The 17,550-nt window shown below is 37.8% G+C and overlaps 1 protein-coding gene across 4 annotated transcripts in view; it reads right to left on the minus strand.

Annotated features, from left to right (window-relative positions):
- Positions 1 to 17,550, minus strand: part of NME7 (NME/NM23 family member 7) — a 252,245-nt gene that overhangs the window by 206,180 nt on the left and 28,515 nt on the right. For all 4 annotated transcript variants that reach the window (XM_055582184.1, XM_055582183.1, XM_055582186.1 and 1 more), the window contains 2 exons: positions 1,513 to 1,620; positions 41 to 207 (listed from right to left, as the gene is read on the minus strand). In XM_055582184.1, coding sequence (XP_055438159.1) covers positions 41 to 207; positions 1,513 to 1,620 — 275 coding nt within the window. The remainder of the gene's footprint in view (positions 1 to 40; positions 208 to 1,512; positions 1,621 to 17,550) is intronic.

Raw genomic sequence — 17,550 nt, forward strand, 5'->3', positions numbered from 1 at the left:
TCTAAGAATTTAAAAAAAGATTACATAATAGTTTTCTTACTTTTCTTTCCTACTGCCCAGTTGACGAGCTGTGTATTGATCTCCATAGTCAAGCAGCACCAGTTGTCGAGAAAAGATGTTCACTTTGTTGCCTATAAATAAATCTTCCAGGTGAAGGTCTTCATATTTTGTCCGCTTTAAAAAGGTGCGATGATTCTTTACATCATGCTGGAATCAAAAACAATACAATAAAACAAATCATTGTCAGCAGAGAATGTTAACCTTATTATAAACTAGAAATAAAGTTATTAATTCTGCATTATTAAACATAAGTTACATCAGTTCAGTTGCTCAGTCGTGTCCGACTCTTTGCGACCCCATGAATCGCAGCACGCCAGGCCTCCCTGTCCATCACCAACTCCCAGAGTTCACTCAGACTCATGTCCATCGAGTCAGTGATGCCATCCAGCCATCTCATCCTCTGTCGTCCCCTTCTCCTCCTGCTCCCAATCCCTCCCAGCATCAGAGTCTTTTCCAACGAGTCAACTGTTCGCATGAGGTAGCCAAGGTATTGGAGTTTCAGCTTTAGCATCAGTCCTTCCAATGAACACTCAGGACTGATCTCCTTTAGAATGGACTGGTTGGATCTCTTTGCAGTCCAAGGGACTCTCAAGAGTCTTCTCCAACACCACAGTTCAAAAGCATCAATTGTTTGGCGCTCAGCTTTCTTCACAGTCCAACTCTCACATCCATACGTGACCACTGGAAAAACCATAGCCTTGACTAGACGGACCTTTGTTATTTCATTTTTGCTACAAGTATAAGTAATAATTTCTTTGAGAACATCCATTTCCTCGTCTAACCCCGTAATAAAATAAAAATTACAAATTTGATACTTTTAAACCCTGAATAGAAATTTTTGTTTATTTCCAAATCATGGTAGCAAATTAGTAACTCCAAGATGCCAAATTTCTCCTTTCTTGCCTACACAAAATCCCAATACCAGATAGGTCAGCCTGCAAAAGGGACTGTCAGGAAAGGGACACAAAGAAATAAGCAGATCTCTTGGCTCAGTCTTCTACAATCTGACTTTTTGTAGTGATAACAGCATTCAACAATAGTGACATTTATGACCATGATAATCTTTATCTACAACCACTTGACTATTGATTAATACAAAACATGAATAATCCTACTTCAGTTTTCTAACTGAAAAAAACAATTTCTATTAAAAAATAAAGGCACAAAGTATCTTCTTGTAATGGAATTATAATGCCAAAAAATTTTTTAATTTCCCAAATAAAAATAATGTATTTTTTTCTTTCAGTTTTGTTGAGATATGATTAATATATGAGTTTAAGGAATATGGCATAATGATTTGACTCACATACATCATGAAGAGATGACTACAGAAATTCCATGAACATTCATCATCTCACATAGACACAACTAGAAAAAAAGGCAATTCTATTCCTCCCCCAATCCCACCTTTACTCCGTTTGCCAACTTTTAAGCAAAGAAAGGCTCGTTTACCATTTCAACAGATCCATCCCCGGGGTAAAATAAAAGCTCATAACGTCGAAATAGTGAAGCATTTGGATCAAACCACTCTGCGATGAAAACGAATCTCTCACTATGATTCTGCAAAGAAAGAAGAATTTTAACAGTAACATACAAAATATAAGCCCTCTTGTAAAAATCCTACAAATTGAAAGAATGACCAAATATTTGCAATGAACAAATCTGCTATTATAATACTTATTAATAATTGAATAATTCTGGTTTTCAACAATATGACAGCTATCAACACATCCTTAGAAATATTTCCTTCTAATTTCGTATTAAATATCCTTAGATATCTCAGAGTTGACTTATGAACTTAATACTTCACAGCCACCCAATCATCCTGGCTAAACTGACACTTTTTTAGAACATGAGCTCCTTTTCTGACAACCGTGATAATTCAGTACCTCTCCATAAAGTTCTAATTGTTCTAAGTTTAAGACTCCAGCAGTATTAGAATATTGTTGTCATTCAGATTATAGCAAGCATCTTTTCTCTTCTTAGTAATTTCACATGATAGTATCTTTTTATAGAAATAGTGGGAGAATGTGTTAGTCTAGGTCCCCCGAGAAGCAGACAAGATGCCAAGACAGGATTAAACATTCAAGAATCTTATTCCTGTAGGAGAAATTCTGAATGGAAATTCCTAACAGAGAAAATAGGGAGGGATCCAGGGAAAGCAGACAGACCACAATACAGAGTTGACCCTGAGTTGAAGGAGAGAGAGAAGGAAGGTTGGGGAGAACCCTCCTGAATTGCTCTACAATCTAAGGAAGGTTCAGCAAGACATCAGGCAGTGCTCAAGCCAGATAGCCCTCAGAGAGTTCCCTGACTTCCAGGGATGAGTGGGCCTGTTTTAGTATCTCTGCTTCTCTCAGCCAAGGGCTGGGAGCCCCTGGAGAACAGGTCCTAAACACAAAAGCAGCAGTAGATTTCAGAGCACAGGAACTAAGGCCCTTTGGTCACTTAAGCTCCCTGTAGATGAAGATCTGTGAGGTGTATACAATGAAACATAAGTCAAAGATGGCCCTCTTTCCTTGACTATTAGGCAGAATTTCCCATCACACGCTATAATAGCTTAGCCCCTAAAGGTCCTTCATCACAATAAGCAAATGAGGAAGGAAGAAAGAAATCTAAGGGTTTTGTTACTAAGTCTAGATTTAGCATCCGATTCTCTGGTTAGTGTATATAGATGAGTTTCTTTTATATTCATAATTCACTTATAAATTCTAATAATAGTATGTCTAGCTATATTTATGATCATAAGCATAAGCTATAATAGAGGCACTTTTTAAGAGACTATTTTATTTTTCCTGCAATCACCCAAAAAGACACATAGTGTAGCAGTCAAGAGAAACAAAAAGATAAAATAAGAGATACACTATTGTCTTAATACAAGTCTTTCATTATTTTTCATATTAATCCTTATAAATACAGCATTTTATTTTTATTTTTTAATACAACTGCTTAAAATTTAGGTTTCGTTGTGTATTCTAGTATTATACTCTCCTTTCAATACAAAATTTAAATGGTAGCTTATCAAAAACCTTACTATCTATATTAAAATATCCATTTGTTCAAAAGCATTATTGAAATATTGCCTTCATTAAAATAGGTAAAATTACGAAATAAAAGAAATGATGAGACATGTAATTGAAGGTGAGGCAAATGAAAAACCAGTGAGACTTGGTAGTTCCATTTATCCAGGCAGCCTTAACCACAAAACCTGCCAATCACACTCTTTAATTCTATACCAGATGGTAGAATTTTTCAGATTCATTATTCAGAAAACAGCTTTAATACAAAGAAAGTAAACTGAGGAAGTACTGTTTCTGGCTAATAATGCAGCTTATGGCATATCACTGCTGCTTTCCAAGAACAACCAGAAAAGTGGGATAAAAAAAAGAAAAAAAAAAAAGGATCTATCTGATGACGTTGGAGAGCACCTAAGACAGCCAGATTTGGTAATCTAAGATTCAGAAAGAAAGGAAGCTCACTGAAGTGAGCACAGTGCTTTTTAGGCTGCTTTTTCCTGAGGACATGTGCTGAGACTCAAGTCAAGCTGGACAAGATGGACAAGCCCAAGAAGCTGACAGAGGAAGGCTGTCTAGAGGCAGAGAAACTAGCAGAGATTTTGACAAGGTCATGGGGATAAGTAGACAGATATTGGAATTTGAGGCTACCAAACCAGCCAAAACTGGAGGGGCAAAGATCCTAGAGAAAATGAAATCATAAAGAAGTGAGCTCAAGCCTGTGTTTGTTCAACGGAGCTTTCAGTAGCCTTTCTGTTGTGTCTCCTGGAACATCACACTCCAGGAGCATGGGTAAACTAAAGGTAAACTAACACTAACAAAATTTGAAACAAGCTTTTTATTCACACAATGCTTAGCCCTTTCATGCTGAAGTGATATTTCCTCTATTTTAGCTGCCTGAATTTCCAGAAATGGAAATACAGGTTTTCCTATGCAATGTCAAGCTTTCAAAGATAAACTACGAGATCTACCAAAAAAGAAGACCAACAAGAAAAAAGAAATAGAAAGAAATCCATGAATACCCTAGTTATTAGACAAAATTTTCAAAATAAGTATGAAAAATATATGTCAAGGTTAATAATTTCACCAGAGAACCAGAATCTACTTTTTTAATCAATCAGAAATTAAAGAATGAAAAGCAATTGCACACAGCATTCTATAACTAAGAAAATTACCCTTCAAAAGATGAAGGTGAAATAGATATTTTCAGACAAGTAAAAATAGAAAATTTATTGCCACTGGAAGTTCTGAAAGAAAATGGTTCAAGATGATTCAAGAAATAGAAGGACTGAAAAACAATGGAAATATAAGTATGTGGGTAAATCTAAATAAATAATGCATATATAAAATTACAATAATGTCTTGTGGTATATAAAATAAGTAGAACTTGAATGCAGGTCAATAAGAATATAAAGAGAGTGAGGGGAAGACAATATTCTTTAAATCATGTGATGCAAAAAAAACAGTATCTCCTACATCAGCTGCTCAATCTTTTCTCAAATTCCAATGAACATCAGTGAGGAGAATATCTCTTAAGATAATAGGCACACAAACTGGAGACATTCTGTTCAATTTTTTACCCTCTGTTCTGTTAGAATGACTTTTCTTCATCTCCAAATGATCAGACAACAGGAAAACATTTCTCAAAATATTTAATAAATCAGTGCCATTCAAACTTTAAGACACTAATAATAACCATTAATCATGAGAATAACAATAATAATTTTAGAATACCTACTAAGTAGCAGGTTCTTTACATACATTATCTCTTTCCATTCTCGTGACAGACAATGTAGGTTGACAGAACCAGGGATACTATTTCATGGACAGCATAGTAAAGCTCAGATAATTTGAACACTGGTCCAAGGTTACATAACAAAAAATGAGTAAGTCAGCACTCAAACCTTTGTTTGAAGACAAAACCCATATTTTGTACCATTAAACTGCACACCTACATACAATGATAAAAAGTCAGTGTTAAAGTACTCATTCACTGGGCCTAAACTATGGTGAACTGAAGTATTTAACTTCTCCTCTATGTAAAGTTAAATAATTCTATTTCAAGGTCAATTTTGTAACATTTAACGATCATGTAGGAGAAAGAGAATAGATTACTATAAAATAGGATAAGGAAATCAAGTTGTTCCCTGTGACATCAAACATACTTAACAAAATATCTCATTCCAATTACATCCCAATTCCAGAATCTTAAGAAATCAAGTCAGTGAGGTGTGCCCTTATAAAATACCAAAAAAAACCCTTAAATATAGAACTACATTTTAAAACCCATATAACATTCATATGGAAATGCAAGAGACCCAGCATAGCTAAAACAGTTTCAAAAATGAAAAACAAAGTTGGAAGACACATTTTCTATTTTCAAAACGTACTGCAAAGCTACAGTAATCAAAACAGTATATTACTGGCATAGAATAGATACAGGTTAATCTAAGAGGAAAGAGTCCAGAAACAAGCTCATACATATCTGACCAGCTGATTTTCATCAAGGGCACCAAGACCATTCAAATGGGGAAAGATCAGTCTTTCAACTAATCGTGCAGGGACCACTGGGTATCATAGACCAAAAAAATGACATTGTATCCCTACCTCACTCTACATACAAAAATTAGCTCAAAATGGATCACAGACTAAACACTAAGAGCCAAGCTAGAAAAACTGTTGGAAGGAAACATTTGTGACTTTGGGTTAGGCAATGGTTTCTTAGATAAGACACCAAAAGCACAAATGATCAAAAAAAAACAGAACAGCAAAAACACAGATAATCTGCACTCTAAATCATCAAGGGAGCAAAATGACAAGCCACCAAACTGGAGAAAACACTCACAAATTACGTTATCTGATCAGGGAGGGTCTAGCATCCAGAAGGTACCAAGAATTTTAACTACTCAATAATAAAAGACAACCCAGTTACAAAATGGACAAAGGATCTGAGTAGACATTTTCCCAAAGAAGATATCAGAAGATACACAGAGAGCCAATAAACCTATGAAAAGATGCTCAATACCACTAGCTGTTAGGGAAATGGAAATCAAAACTGCAATGAGATAGTACCTCTCACACACCTAAATGGCTATAATAAGAAAGATATACAATAACAAATGTTGGTGAGGATGTAGAGAAAATGAAACATATATTTTGCTGGTAGAAATGTAAAATGATGCAGTTACTCTGAAAAACAATTTGGCAATTCCTCAAAATGTCTACCTGCAATGAGGGAGACCTGGGTTTGATCTCTGGGTTGGGAAGATCCCCTGGAAGAGGGCATGGCAACCCACTCCAGTATTCTTGCCTGGAGAATCCCCATGGACAGAGGAGCCTGGTAGACTACAGTCTATGGGGTCTCAAAGAGTTGGACACAACTAAGCACAGCACAGCAGCAAAATATTAAACACAGAGTTATATATGACCCAGCAATTCCACTCCTGAATACAAACCCAAGAGAAATGAAAATATAGTATGTTGCTGCTGCTAAGTCGCTTCAGTCGTGTCCGACTCTGTGTGACCCCATAGACGGCAGCCCACCAGGCTCCCCTGTCCCCGGGATTCTCCAGGCAAGAACACATATACAGTTTCACAATAGTATGTAAGTACAAAGAAAAAAATATATCATAATCTCTCAAAAAATTAGCTCATTCCTTCACCTATAACTGTGATTTGCCTCAATGAGACTGTTAAAAAACTATATATGAATAATGGAACTTCTATTATAGAAGAAAGTAACAAGCAAGTACTGTTTCTTCTATGAAAAAAGGTTTATCATACCAAGTAAAAATTATATCCAAATTTGATTTAACCTTAACCTTTGCAGTAGAAAATGGTTATTTTCTAGAGTCAAAAGATGTCTAGAGATATAACAGTGATACATCTGGACTTGGCAGAGAGCAATGACACATGTGAACATCCCATTCAGGCTGGCCTTTCAACTAGTTGCCTCATACGTACCCACATACCCACACACACACGAGCACACATACCCACACACACACGAGCACACACGCACAACCCACACACCTGAACGCCTTACATTTTATATTTTAAGAATTTTATTTTCAGCTAAGTAGAGCCAAATCTAGCAAAGAACTCAATTCCTTTTTTTCACTGATGTCAGAGCTGAATACCATTGTGTTCAAACTCTTTCATTTTATGGATAAAGAAACTGAGGCAAGCAAATACATATTATACCCATAGAGTCACAGACCTAGTTGATGACTGAGCTAAAACTGGAACCTCCACTCACTATGACTCAGATATTTCCATAATACTGGGCTTCCGGGGCCTACTCAAGAAGGAGAAACTAACACTTTAGTCACACACAGGGACACCTCCAGTTTTCTGTCAGATCTTCGGATGAGAATGTCACTGCCTGGATAATCACAGGGACAACAAAGATTTCCGTTTCTGTCAGAAATATCATCATGCAGAATATTTTAAAATTATGCTCTAGCACAGAAAGACTTTTCCTTAAAGACGCCAAATCATATTTCTTCTGAACGTTTCAAATATAACTTATACAAAATAAGACACTTTTATTGTTTATACACAATAAAGCATTCAAGCACACTTTGTTCCAACTTTGTAAATAACCATCAAGGTGTCATCAAACTTTTGAAATGTTATAAGCAGACATCCACATAATGAGGTTCAGAACAAGTGTGTGCTTGCTCAGTCGCTCAGTTGTGTCCTCCTCTGTGACCCCATGGGCTGTATGTAGCCCACCAGGCTCTTCTGTCCATGGTATTTCCCAGGCAAGAATATTGGAGTAGGTCCTTCTCCAGGGGACCTTCCCAACCCAGGGATCAAACCTGGGTTTATAAAAATCAATGTAAACAATTACGTATCAGATAGGCAATGGCACCCCACTCCAGTACTCTTGCCTGGAAAATCCCATGGATGGAGGAGCCTGGAAGGCTGCAGTCCATGGGGTCGCTGAGGGTCTGATACGACTGAGCAACTTCACTTTCACTTTTCACTTTCATGCATTGGAGAAGGAAATGGCAACCCACTCCAGTGTTCTTGCCTGGAGAATCCCAGGGATGGAGGAGCCTGGTGGACTGCTGTCTATGGGGTCACACAGAGTTGGACACGACTGAAGTGACTTAGCAGCAGCATACAATACAAAAAAGATTGGGAAAATTAACATTAAAAGTTTACGATTTACTTTTGTTCTACTCCTTTGTATTTACATAAAAACATATTAAAAGCTTAAAAAAACTTTATATAAAAAGTACCAAAAAATAAATTTTCTATAAAAATCTTCATTTAAAAGATATAAGAACATTTAAAATATTTTACATTGTAGAACTTGTAGTGAGCAGACAATCGGATACAGCATTTTATATTTTATCTTAAACTTACCCCTCCTCTCCCCTTATAAAACAGAAAGATAGATGCAGTTGGGAGAGGAATGTTTTGAAGGAAAATGCATTCTTAAGTAGCCGTGGAATACAGAGAAAGTAGAAGAGGACAAACCCCCAACACAAAAGCATTTCAGAAAGAGGTAGCAACAAGTTCTAAAACCATGATTTCAGAACTAAGAAAAAGGAAAATCATTCAGATTTTTATAAGAAAAGGCTATTAGTGTTATACAGGGCTCAGTACAAAGCAGAGTCATATGTGGAAGTTTCTATATATTATATTAAAATTTGGGTTTGACTTTCAGTTAATGGAAGCATTAGCCATAATAAAAACAAGTGGTGTGTTTAGAGTATGGTCCTGGAGTTAAACAGTCTATAACTAACTAGCTCCTAACTTCGATATGCTCAGTCTCCAAATAAAGTTAATGTGAGCACATTTGTGAAAGGGTCTGCTACACAATGTGGAAAACTGAAAAGGTCTTTTGTTAGAGCCAATGCTGGCTAATGTTCAACAGCAAACAAAACAATGAATTTTTTATACTGTCAATAAATCAGAATGATTAAAGATCAGAAGCAAATTAGCAAAATTAAAGATGAGAATTTCAGGATGAAATGATCACTTTTTAATCTCAGAGCGTTACCAACATCTACAATTCTTAGAAGATTTAAAATTACAGTTTAGATTTTAGGAGAAACTGACACAGGCTTCTGCAAGTGAGCATTCACTTGAAGGGCTGTATGAGAGTGTGTTCAATCTCATGTCTGCAGTTCAAACAGTGTACTTCAGTTTTTTTTTGAATTAATAAAATGCTTACAACTGTCAAAGTGACTTGCTTCAACCTATTTATATCTTTCTTTATATGATACACATAGACAGTGTATTAAAAAGTAGAGACATCACTTTGCTGACCAAGTTCCACATAATCAAAGCTACGATTTTTCCAGTCATCATGTACAAATGTGAGAGTTGGACCATAAAGAAAACTGAGCACCAAATTGATGCTTTTGAACTGTGGTGTTGGAGAAGACTCCTGAGAGTCCCTTGAACTGCAAGGAGATCAAACTGTTGCAGGAAGGCGTACCCCTTCTAGGGCCCGAAACTGGGCTCTTGTCCAACACTCGGAAATGAATTGTCCGAGGAGACACATGTGCTGACAAAGCAAGAGATTTTATTGGGAAAGGTTCTCCTGGGTTCCCTTACCCTACTGCTCTCCACCCGGGTGCCCTTTCCCAATAAAATCTCTTGCTTTGTCAGCACATGTGTCTCCTCGGACAATTCATTTCCGAGTGTTAGATAAGAGCCCAGTTTCAGGCCCTGGAAGGGGTCAGTCTTCCTGCAACAAAACCAGTCAATTCTAAAGGAAATCAACCCTGAATATTCATTGGAAGGACTGATGCTGAAGTTGAAGCTCCAATACTTTAGCCACTGATGTGAAGAGCCAACTCATTGGAAAAGCCCCTGAGGCTTGGAAAGACTGAAGGCAGGAGGAAAAGGGGATGGTGCCACCGACTCAATGGACTCAATGAGTTTGAGCAAACTCCTGGAGATACTGAAGGAGAAGGAAGCCTGGCATGCTGCAGTCCATGGGATCACAAAGAGTCAGACACAGCTTAGCAACTAAACAACAAATACACATTTACCACAATTTCAGCATAGGCTTCACCACTTACATGCTGAAAAGGAGAAGGCAAGGCCACTACACCTTATTATGTCATCTGATTTCCATCTATCAATTCACGCATTCAACAGATTGAGCACTTACCACCTTCTGTATACTATGCTAGGTACTCGGATATGACATGACAATGATGATTAGAAACAAACATCAACCTTGCCTTCATAGACCTTATTATCTAGCAGAGAATAGCCAATCAATCACACAAATACCTTTTTAACAAAAAAGAAGGAAAAGAATCTATTGTGTTACTCTTATTTGTAAGAACTTAGAACTAGAACTCCTGGCTCTAAATTCACTATTCTACTACATTACAATAACTCAGTTAAGAAGGTCATTTAATTTTTCTCTCATCTTACTCAAAACCCATTTTATACTGTTTATATAACTACTCATCAGAATGTGCTGTAAAGCACTTTACAACTTTTATTTTTCATTTCCCTTTGACGGTATGCATTTTTTAAATGTTGAAAAACCTTAGATTATTTTTCTAAACTTATTTTGTAACACCTTCTAAAAAAGGAAAATGTCATTTTAAAATGCACCATATGAAAATTCCTGTCTATTCAAATGACATCCTGGAATGAATCATCTCCCAGTGCAGTCATTTTTTTAAAATAGTAGGATTATACCATGTATATGCTGATTACTTAGGTAAGTTTCTTCCATTAATTTTGAAAACATTTTTCCTTCTCTCAATTCCTTTTTTTAAAAAAAGGTTATCAACAGTAGAAATGATAATGGTCTTTTATAAAACAGGTATAATTTTAAAAACATATATATGTTGATTAAAATATGGTAATGAATGAACTTGCATAAATGCTGGAAGAAAGGACAGGATTAACATAGATGAGTTAGCCTCATTCTGGCCTTTGTTATTACCTGAGTGTTTTCTACCACCAAATTCAGGGATTGGAGCATTCTCTTCACTGCCATATCTCCTGTACTCACAGTTAGTTATGTCCTCATTATCAGGCTTTCCAATGCAAAAGTACTTTCACATATTCCTAAAGCACCAGCCTCCCTTTCTTTCACTTCCTTCCTTATCCATTGCAGATTCCTTGATTTGTCATTTCAATCACACTCCTAACAGTTCTTTTCATTGCACCATTTGGCCAACTCAACTCTAAATGAAATTAACTACTGTGCTTTCTTTGTGCTTGCAGTAGAGTTGACAGCTTTGTAATTTATTAATATATTTAGGTCTGTGATCCATTTTGAGTTAATTTTGTGAAGGATATAAGCTTTGTGTCTAGTCATTCATTTTGAATGGTATATATATCAAAGAGAGAATGAGCATTCAGGCCTTCCTAAAAATTAGTCTTCATCAATGATAATATAAACATTTTCACATTGCATCAAACATACATTACTTAGAATATAAAATTCATATAATTTGTAAGATTAAAATAGGTGATTTTTAAGGAAATTTCAACCAATGCTGGAATTCCAGGTGACGTGACATTTGAAGGGCAACTAAGCCTTTGGAGGGGCTTCTGGGTGGCTCAGTGGTAAAGAACCAGCCTCTCAAGTAGGAGGTGTGGTTCAATCCCTGGGTCAGGAAGATCCTCTGGAGAAGAAAATGGCAACCCACTCAAGTCTTCTGGTCTGGAGAATCCCATGGACAGAGGAGCCCGGCAACCTACAGGCCACGGGGTCGCAAAGAGTTGGACAGGACTTAGTGACTAAACAATTACAAGCCTTTGGAAAATCAAATTATACCACACCTCTCTGTCACTGCTTGAAGGAAGGCTCAGCCCTAAATGGATCATGTGAAACTAACAATGTTTTCCATGCATATGTGCTTTTATGAAGAGATGGCAAGAATACACAGAAGAACTGTACAAAAAAGATCTTCATGACCCAGATAATCACGATGGTGTGATCACTGACCTAGAGCCAGACATCCTGGAATGTGAAGTCAAGTGGGCCTTAGAAAGCATCACTACGAACAAAGCTAGTGGAGGTGATGGAATTCCAGTTGAGCTACTCCAAATCCTTAAAGATGATGCTGTGAAAGTGCTGCACTCAATATGCCAGAAAATTTGGAAAACTCAGCAGTGGCCACAGGACTGGAAAAGGGCAGTTTTCATTCCAATCCCAAAGAAAGGCAATGCCAAAGAATGCTCAAACTACTGCACAATTGTACTCATCTCACACGCTAGTAAAGTAATGCTCAAAATTCTCCAAGCCAGGCTTCAGCAATATGTGAACTGTGAACTTCCTGATGTTCAAGCTGGTTTTAGAAAAGGCAGAGGAACCAGAGATCAAGTTGCCAACATCCACTGGATCATCGAAAAAGCAAGAGAGTTCCAGAAAAGCATCTATTTCTGCTTTATTGACTATGCCAAAGCCTTTGACTGTGTGGATCACAATAAACTGTGGAAAATTCTGAAACAGATGGGAATACCAGACCACCTGATCTGCCTCTTGAGAAATTTGTATGCAGGTCAGGAACCAACAGTTAGAACTAGACATGGAACAACAGACTGGTTCCAAATAGGAAAAGGAGTTCGTTACCCTGTTTATTTAACTTATATGCAGAGTACACCATGAGAAACGCTGGGCTGGAAGAAACACAAGCTGGAATCAAGATTGCCGGGATAAATCTCAATAACCTCAGATATGCAGATGACACCACCCTTATGGCATAAAGTGAAGAGGAACTAAAAAGCCTCTTGATGAAAGTGAAAGTGGAGAGTGAAAAAGTTGGCTTAAAGCTCAACATTCAGAAAACGAAGATCATGGCATCTGGTCCCATCACTTCGTGCGAAATAGATGGGGAAACAGTGGAAACAGTGTCCGACTTTATTTTTCTGGGCTCCAAAATCACTACAGATGGTGACTGCAGCCATGAAATTAAAAGACGCTTACTCCTTGGAAGGAAAGTTATAACCAACCTAGATGGCATATTCGAAAGCAGAAACATTACTTTGCCAACAAAAGTTCGTCTAGTCAAGGCTATGGTTTTTCCCGTGGTCATGTATGGATGTGAGAGTTGGACTGTGAAGAAGGCTGAGCACCAAAGAATTGATGCTTTCGAACTGTGGTGTTGGAGAAGACTCTTGAGAGTCCCTTGGACTGCAAGAAGATCCAACCAGTCCATTCTGAAGGAGATCAGCCCTGGGATTTCTTTGGAAGGAATGATGCTAAAGCTGAAACTCCAGTACTTTGGCCACCTCACACAAAGAGTTGACTCATTGGAAAAGACTCTGATGCTGGGAGGGATTGGGGGCAAGAGGAGAAGGGGACAACAGAGGATGAGATGGCTGGATGGCATCACTGACTCAATGGATGTGAGACTGAGTGAACTCCAGGAGTTGGTGATGGACAGGGAGGCCTGGCGTGCTGCGATTCATGGGGTCGCAAAGAGTCAGACACGACTGAGTGACTGATCTGATCTGATCTTATCTGATGTGATTTTAAAAATCCCTTAGTTCAAGAGTAAGTTTATTAAGCTTGTGCCAAAAATATAATTGTACTTTCACCTCATACACTTCAATATTGGTGGTTGGTGGTGGCTTAGTCACTAACTTGTGTCTGATTCTTGCACCCCATGGACTGTAGCCCACCAGGCTCTTCTGTCCATGGGATTCGCCAGGCAGGAATACCAGAGTGGGTTGCCATTTCTTTCTCCAGGGGATCTTTCCCACCCAGGAAACAAACCCAGGTCTCCTGCATTGCAGGCAGATTCTTTACTGACTGAGCCACAAGTGAATCCCACACTTCAATATTACTGGTCAGAAAAAAGCATTCCAGAAATATTGCCATTGGCAACAACATGGATGGACCTATTATACTAAGTGAAGTAAGTTAAACAAAGGCAAATATTATGATAGCACTAATCTGTGGAATCTAAAAAATAATACAAATGTATCTATTTGCAAAATAGAAACATACAAAAAAAACAAATGATTACCAAATAGGGAGGTGGGCGAGGGATAAATGAGAAGTAGGAAATTAACAGATATACATTACTATATATTAAACAGATAAACAACAAGGATTTCCTATGTAGCACAGGGAATAATTTCAATATCTTATAATAATCTATAATTGAAAATAATCTGAAAATATATGTATGTATGCATTCTTGGCTGTACACCTGAAACTAACACAGTATTGTTATTATAAATCTATTATACTTCAATTTAAAAAAAGAAACATTCCATTTCTGATGATACTATAGCAGTCAATCAACAAATACTGACTGGACCCGGCACTCCCGGTATTGCTCAGTGCAGTGCTGTTGCTCGTCGTTCAGCTGCTCAGTCATATCCACCTCTTTGCGACCTCATGGACTGCAGCACGCCAGCCTTCCCTGTCCTTCACCATCTCCCGGAGTTTGCTCAAACCCATGTCCATTGAGTCGGTGATGCCATCCAACCACCTCATCCTCCGTCGTCCGCTTCTCCTCCTGCCTTCAACCTTTCCCAGCATCAGAGTCTTTTTCAATGAGTCGGCTCTTCACAACAGGTGGCCAAAGTATTGGAGCTTCAACTTCAGCATCAGTGCTTCCAATGAATATTCAGGGTTGATTTCCTTTAGGATTGACTGATTTTACCTTCTTGCAGTCCAAGGGACTCTCAAGAGTCTTCTCCAACACTCTTGCTGGTAGCTTCAGCAAATGACGAGGCTCTGAGCTGTGTTGCTTGAAAAGAAAATCCAGGAAACTGAAGAGCTTTCTTTTGGGGTCAGATGGAAAACACTTCAGGATAGCTAAGAACACAGGCTCTAGAGTCAGACAGACCTGGGGTTGGTGACACAGACAAGATAAAGCTCTTGAGCCTCAGGTTCAGTCCCTGCAACATGGGAACAGTAAGAGTACTTTCCTTAGAGAGCAGTTATGAGAATTAGGTGCCTAGTGTATATAAAGCCCAGGACTTCCGTTACTTAGGTGTTAGCAGTGATGGTAGCTTGCTGGGACACATGTGACTTGTGAGCTGCACTGCACACAAGTATTTCTTCACCGGCCTTTCTCTGATATTCAAGAAGGGGCTCTTTGAATTAGTGACACTGCAGTCTGCACAGGAACAAATCCTAGTAAATAGTTTTTTAAAGGTTTTTGCAGAAGAAAAAAAATCAGTGGGAAGGAAGAAGTTTGTGACAAAGAGAAAACTATGAATGTGACTAAAATTTTATTATGAAAAGAAGAGCTACTGAACATATATAGCTATTTCTGCAATAAGTTAATTTTTTACAAAGGGCATGTAGCAAATCAGAGTCAGTACAAATGTTTGCCCTTTAAGGAACTCAGACAAAATTATGGCTCTGTTTTTATCAATACTAAATCAAGTACCAATTTTCTTCTTAAATTTTATGATGTCATCTCTTACACGTTAATCATTAGTATTATAAGTCAAACTTCTCAAAGGAAAGGTACCACTGGAAAAAAATCACAAATTACACGAATAAACACAAAATTACTGCTGCAATTTGTAGATATAAAAACATAAATAATGTGCCTTGATTTGGCATGGAAACACTGAGATAATAGAAAATCATAAGAAAACATTCACATTCTATAGCTAATATAATATATAAAGTCATAATAGACATTATACTTACTAGCAAACTGTATGTTCAAAGGAGCAGGTGTCATATCTTACCATTGAACTACTCTAAGATTCAAAATTAACTATGTGCCCAGTTACCAAGACCAAGAAGAAATCTAAGGAGCTATGTGAATGTTTATGAAATAGGAGTAAAATCTGAAGACTCTCCCTCCAATTCCACAAAGCAAAGCAGAGATATTCTATATTTTACTTAAAAAGAGAAATAGGTACTTATAAGAAAGCATGCCAGTCCAAGGCTTCTCTGGTATCTAAAATAAAGCACAGAAAATTATTTTCAAATAAGTTAACTAAATCTTCATTTAATAGCTCAACAGTGAAATAAAATGTCTACTTAAGGCAACTTTTCACATAATTTTTTATTCCTGATAGCAATAAGCCTGGGACAAAGGCAGACTTTCTTTCATTTGAAAAAGAAAATCACACTCATTATCTGATCCCACATCAATTATAAATTCAGAAGAAACAATAAAATATTAATATGGATAGAAATGTTCTTCCCCCATACATAAGCATTTGGGTTTATGAGTTCTTGGGTATATATGCATTTATGTGTATATTAAGTGAAGATGAATATTTCTGAATAATACATGATAATAGTACAAAATTATCTTTACTGCTGTTTACAAATAAACTACAAGGTTTCTGAAGAGCAGTTCTGATTTTAAATTGCTCCACTGGGGTAGAGCTCCTTAACAAGTATGTTCTTCTTCCAGGGACCCTTTCTTTATTCTCATAAGGCCTCAAGGGGATACTGGAAAAATAAGGTATCAGCCCAGTACATACCAACACAAATGTCACCACCTTTAAACACTTAAAATGTTTACAAAGAAGAAAAGGAAGGAAGGAAGATGGTGCCATTATTGTATTGGTTTGTTTTTTTTTAGGGTACCAACAATCATCATCTTGCATAAATCAGGGGGATCCACTGTTTACCTTTGATTACTTGTACTTATGACTCTTTTTGGCATATGGTCACATCACTTCATGGGAAATAGATGGGAAAACAGTGGAAACAGTGTCAGACTTTATTTTGGGGGGCTCCAAAATCACTGCAGATGGTGACTGCAGCCATGAAATTAAAAGACGCTTACTCCTTGGAAGGAAAGTTATGACCAACCTAGATAGCATATTCAAAAGCAGAGACATTACTTTGCCAACAAAGGTCTGTCTAGTCAAGGCTATGGTTTTTCCAGTGGCCATGTATGGATGTAAGAGTCAGACTGTGAAGAAAGCTGAGTGCCAAAGAATTGATGCTTTTGAACTGTGGTGTTGGAGAAGACTCTTGAGAGTCCCTTGGACTGCAAGGAGATCCAACCAGTCCATTCTGAAGGAGATCAGTCCTGGGTGTTCATTGGAAGGACTGATGCTGAAGCTGAAACTCCAATACTTTGGCCACCTCATGTGAAGAGTTGACTCATTGGAAAAGACTCTGATGCTGGGAGGGATTGGGGGCAGGAGGAGAAGGGGACGACAGAGGATGAGATGGCTGGATGGCATCACCGACTCGTTGGACGTGAGTTTGAGTGAACTCTGGGAGTTGGTGATGGACAGGGAGGCCTGGCGTGCTGCAATTCATGGGGTCGCAAAGAGCCAGACACGACTGAGCGACTGAACTGAACTGAACTGCTAGAGAGCAAACTGCTAGTCAGAGCCAGTGCTGGAATTCAAAGGTTTGTCTGATGCCAAAATATTGATGCTTATTTTCAGATATTGAAAGCACTGAATCAAGACATATAACAAAATCAGGAGTTCTGGATTAGCCAGAAGAGCAGCAGAGATGGGAGGCAGTGAGGAAGGCAGCCTGTCTACAAGGCACATCTGAACACAAAAGTGGGCTGCAATAATAAAT

The sequence above is a fragment of the Bubalus kerabau genome, chromosome 5 (genome assembly GCF_029407905.1).
Source record: "Bubalus kerabau isolate K-KA32 ecotype Philippines breed swamp buffalo chromosome 5, PCC_UOA_SB_1v2, whole genome shotgun sequence".
NCBI classification, from domain to species: Eukaryota; Metazoa; Chordata; class Mammalia; order Artiodactyla; family Bovidae; genus Bubalus; species Bubalus kerabau.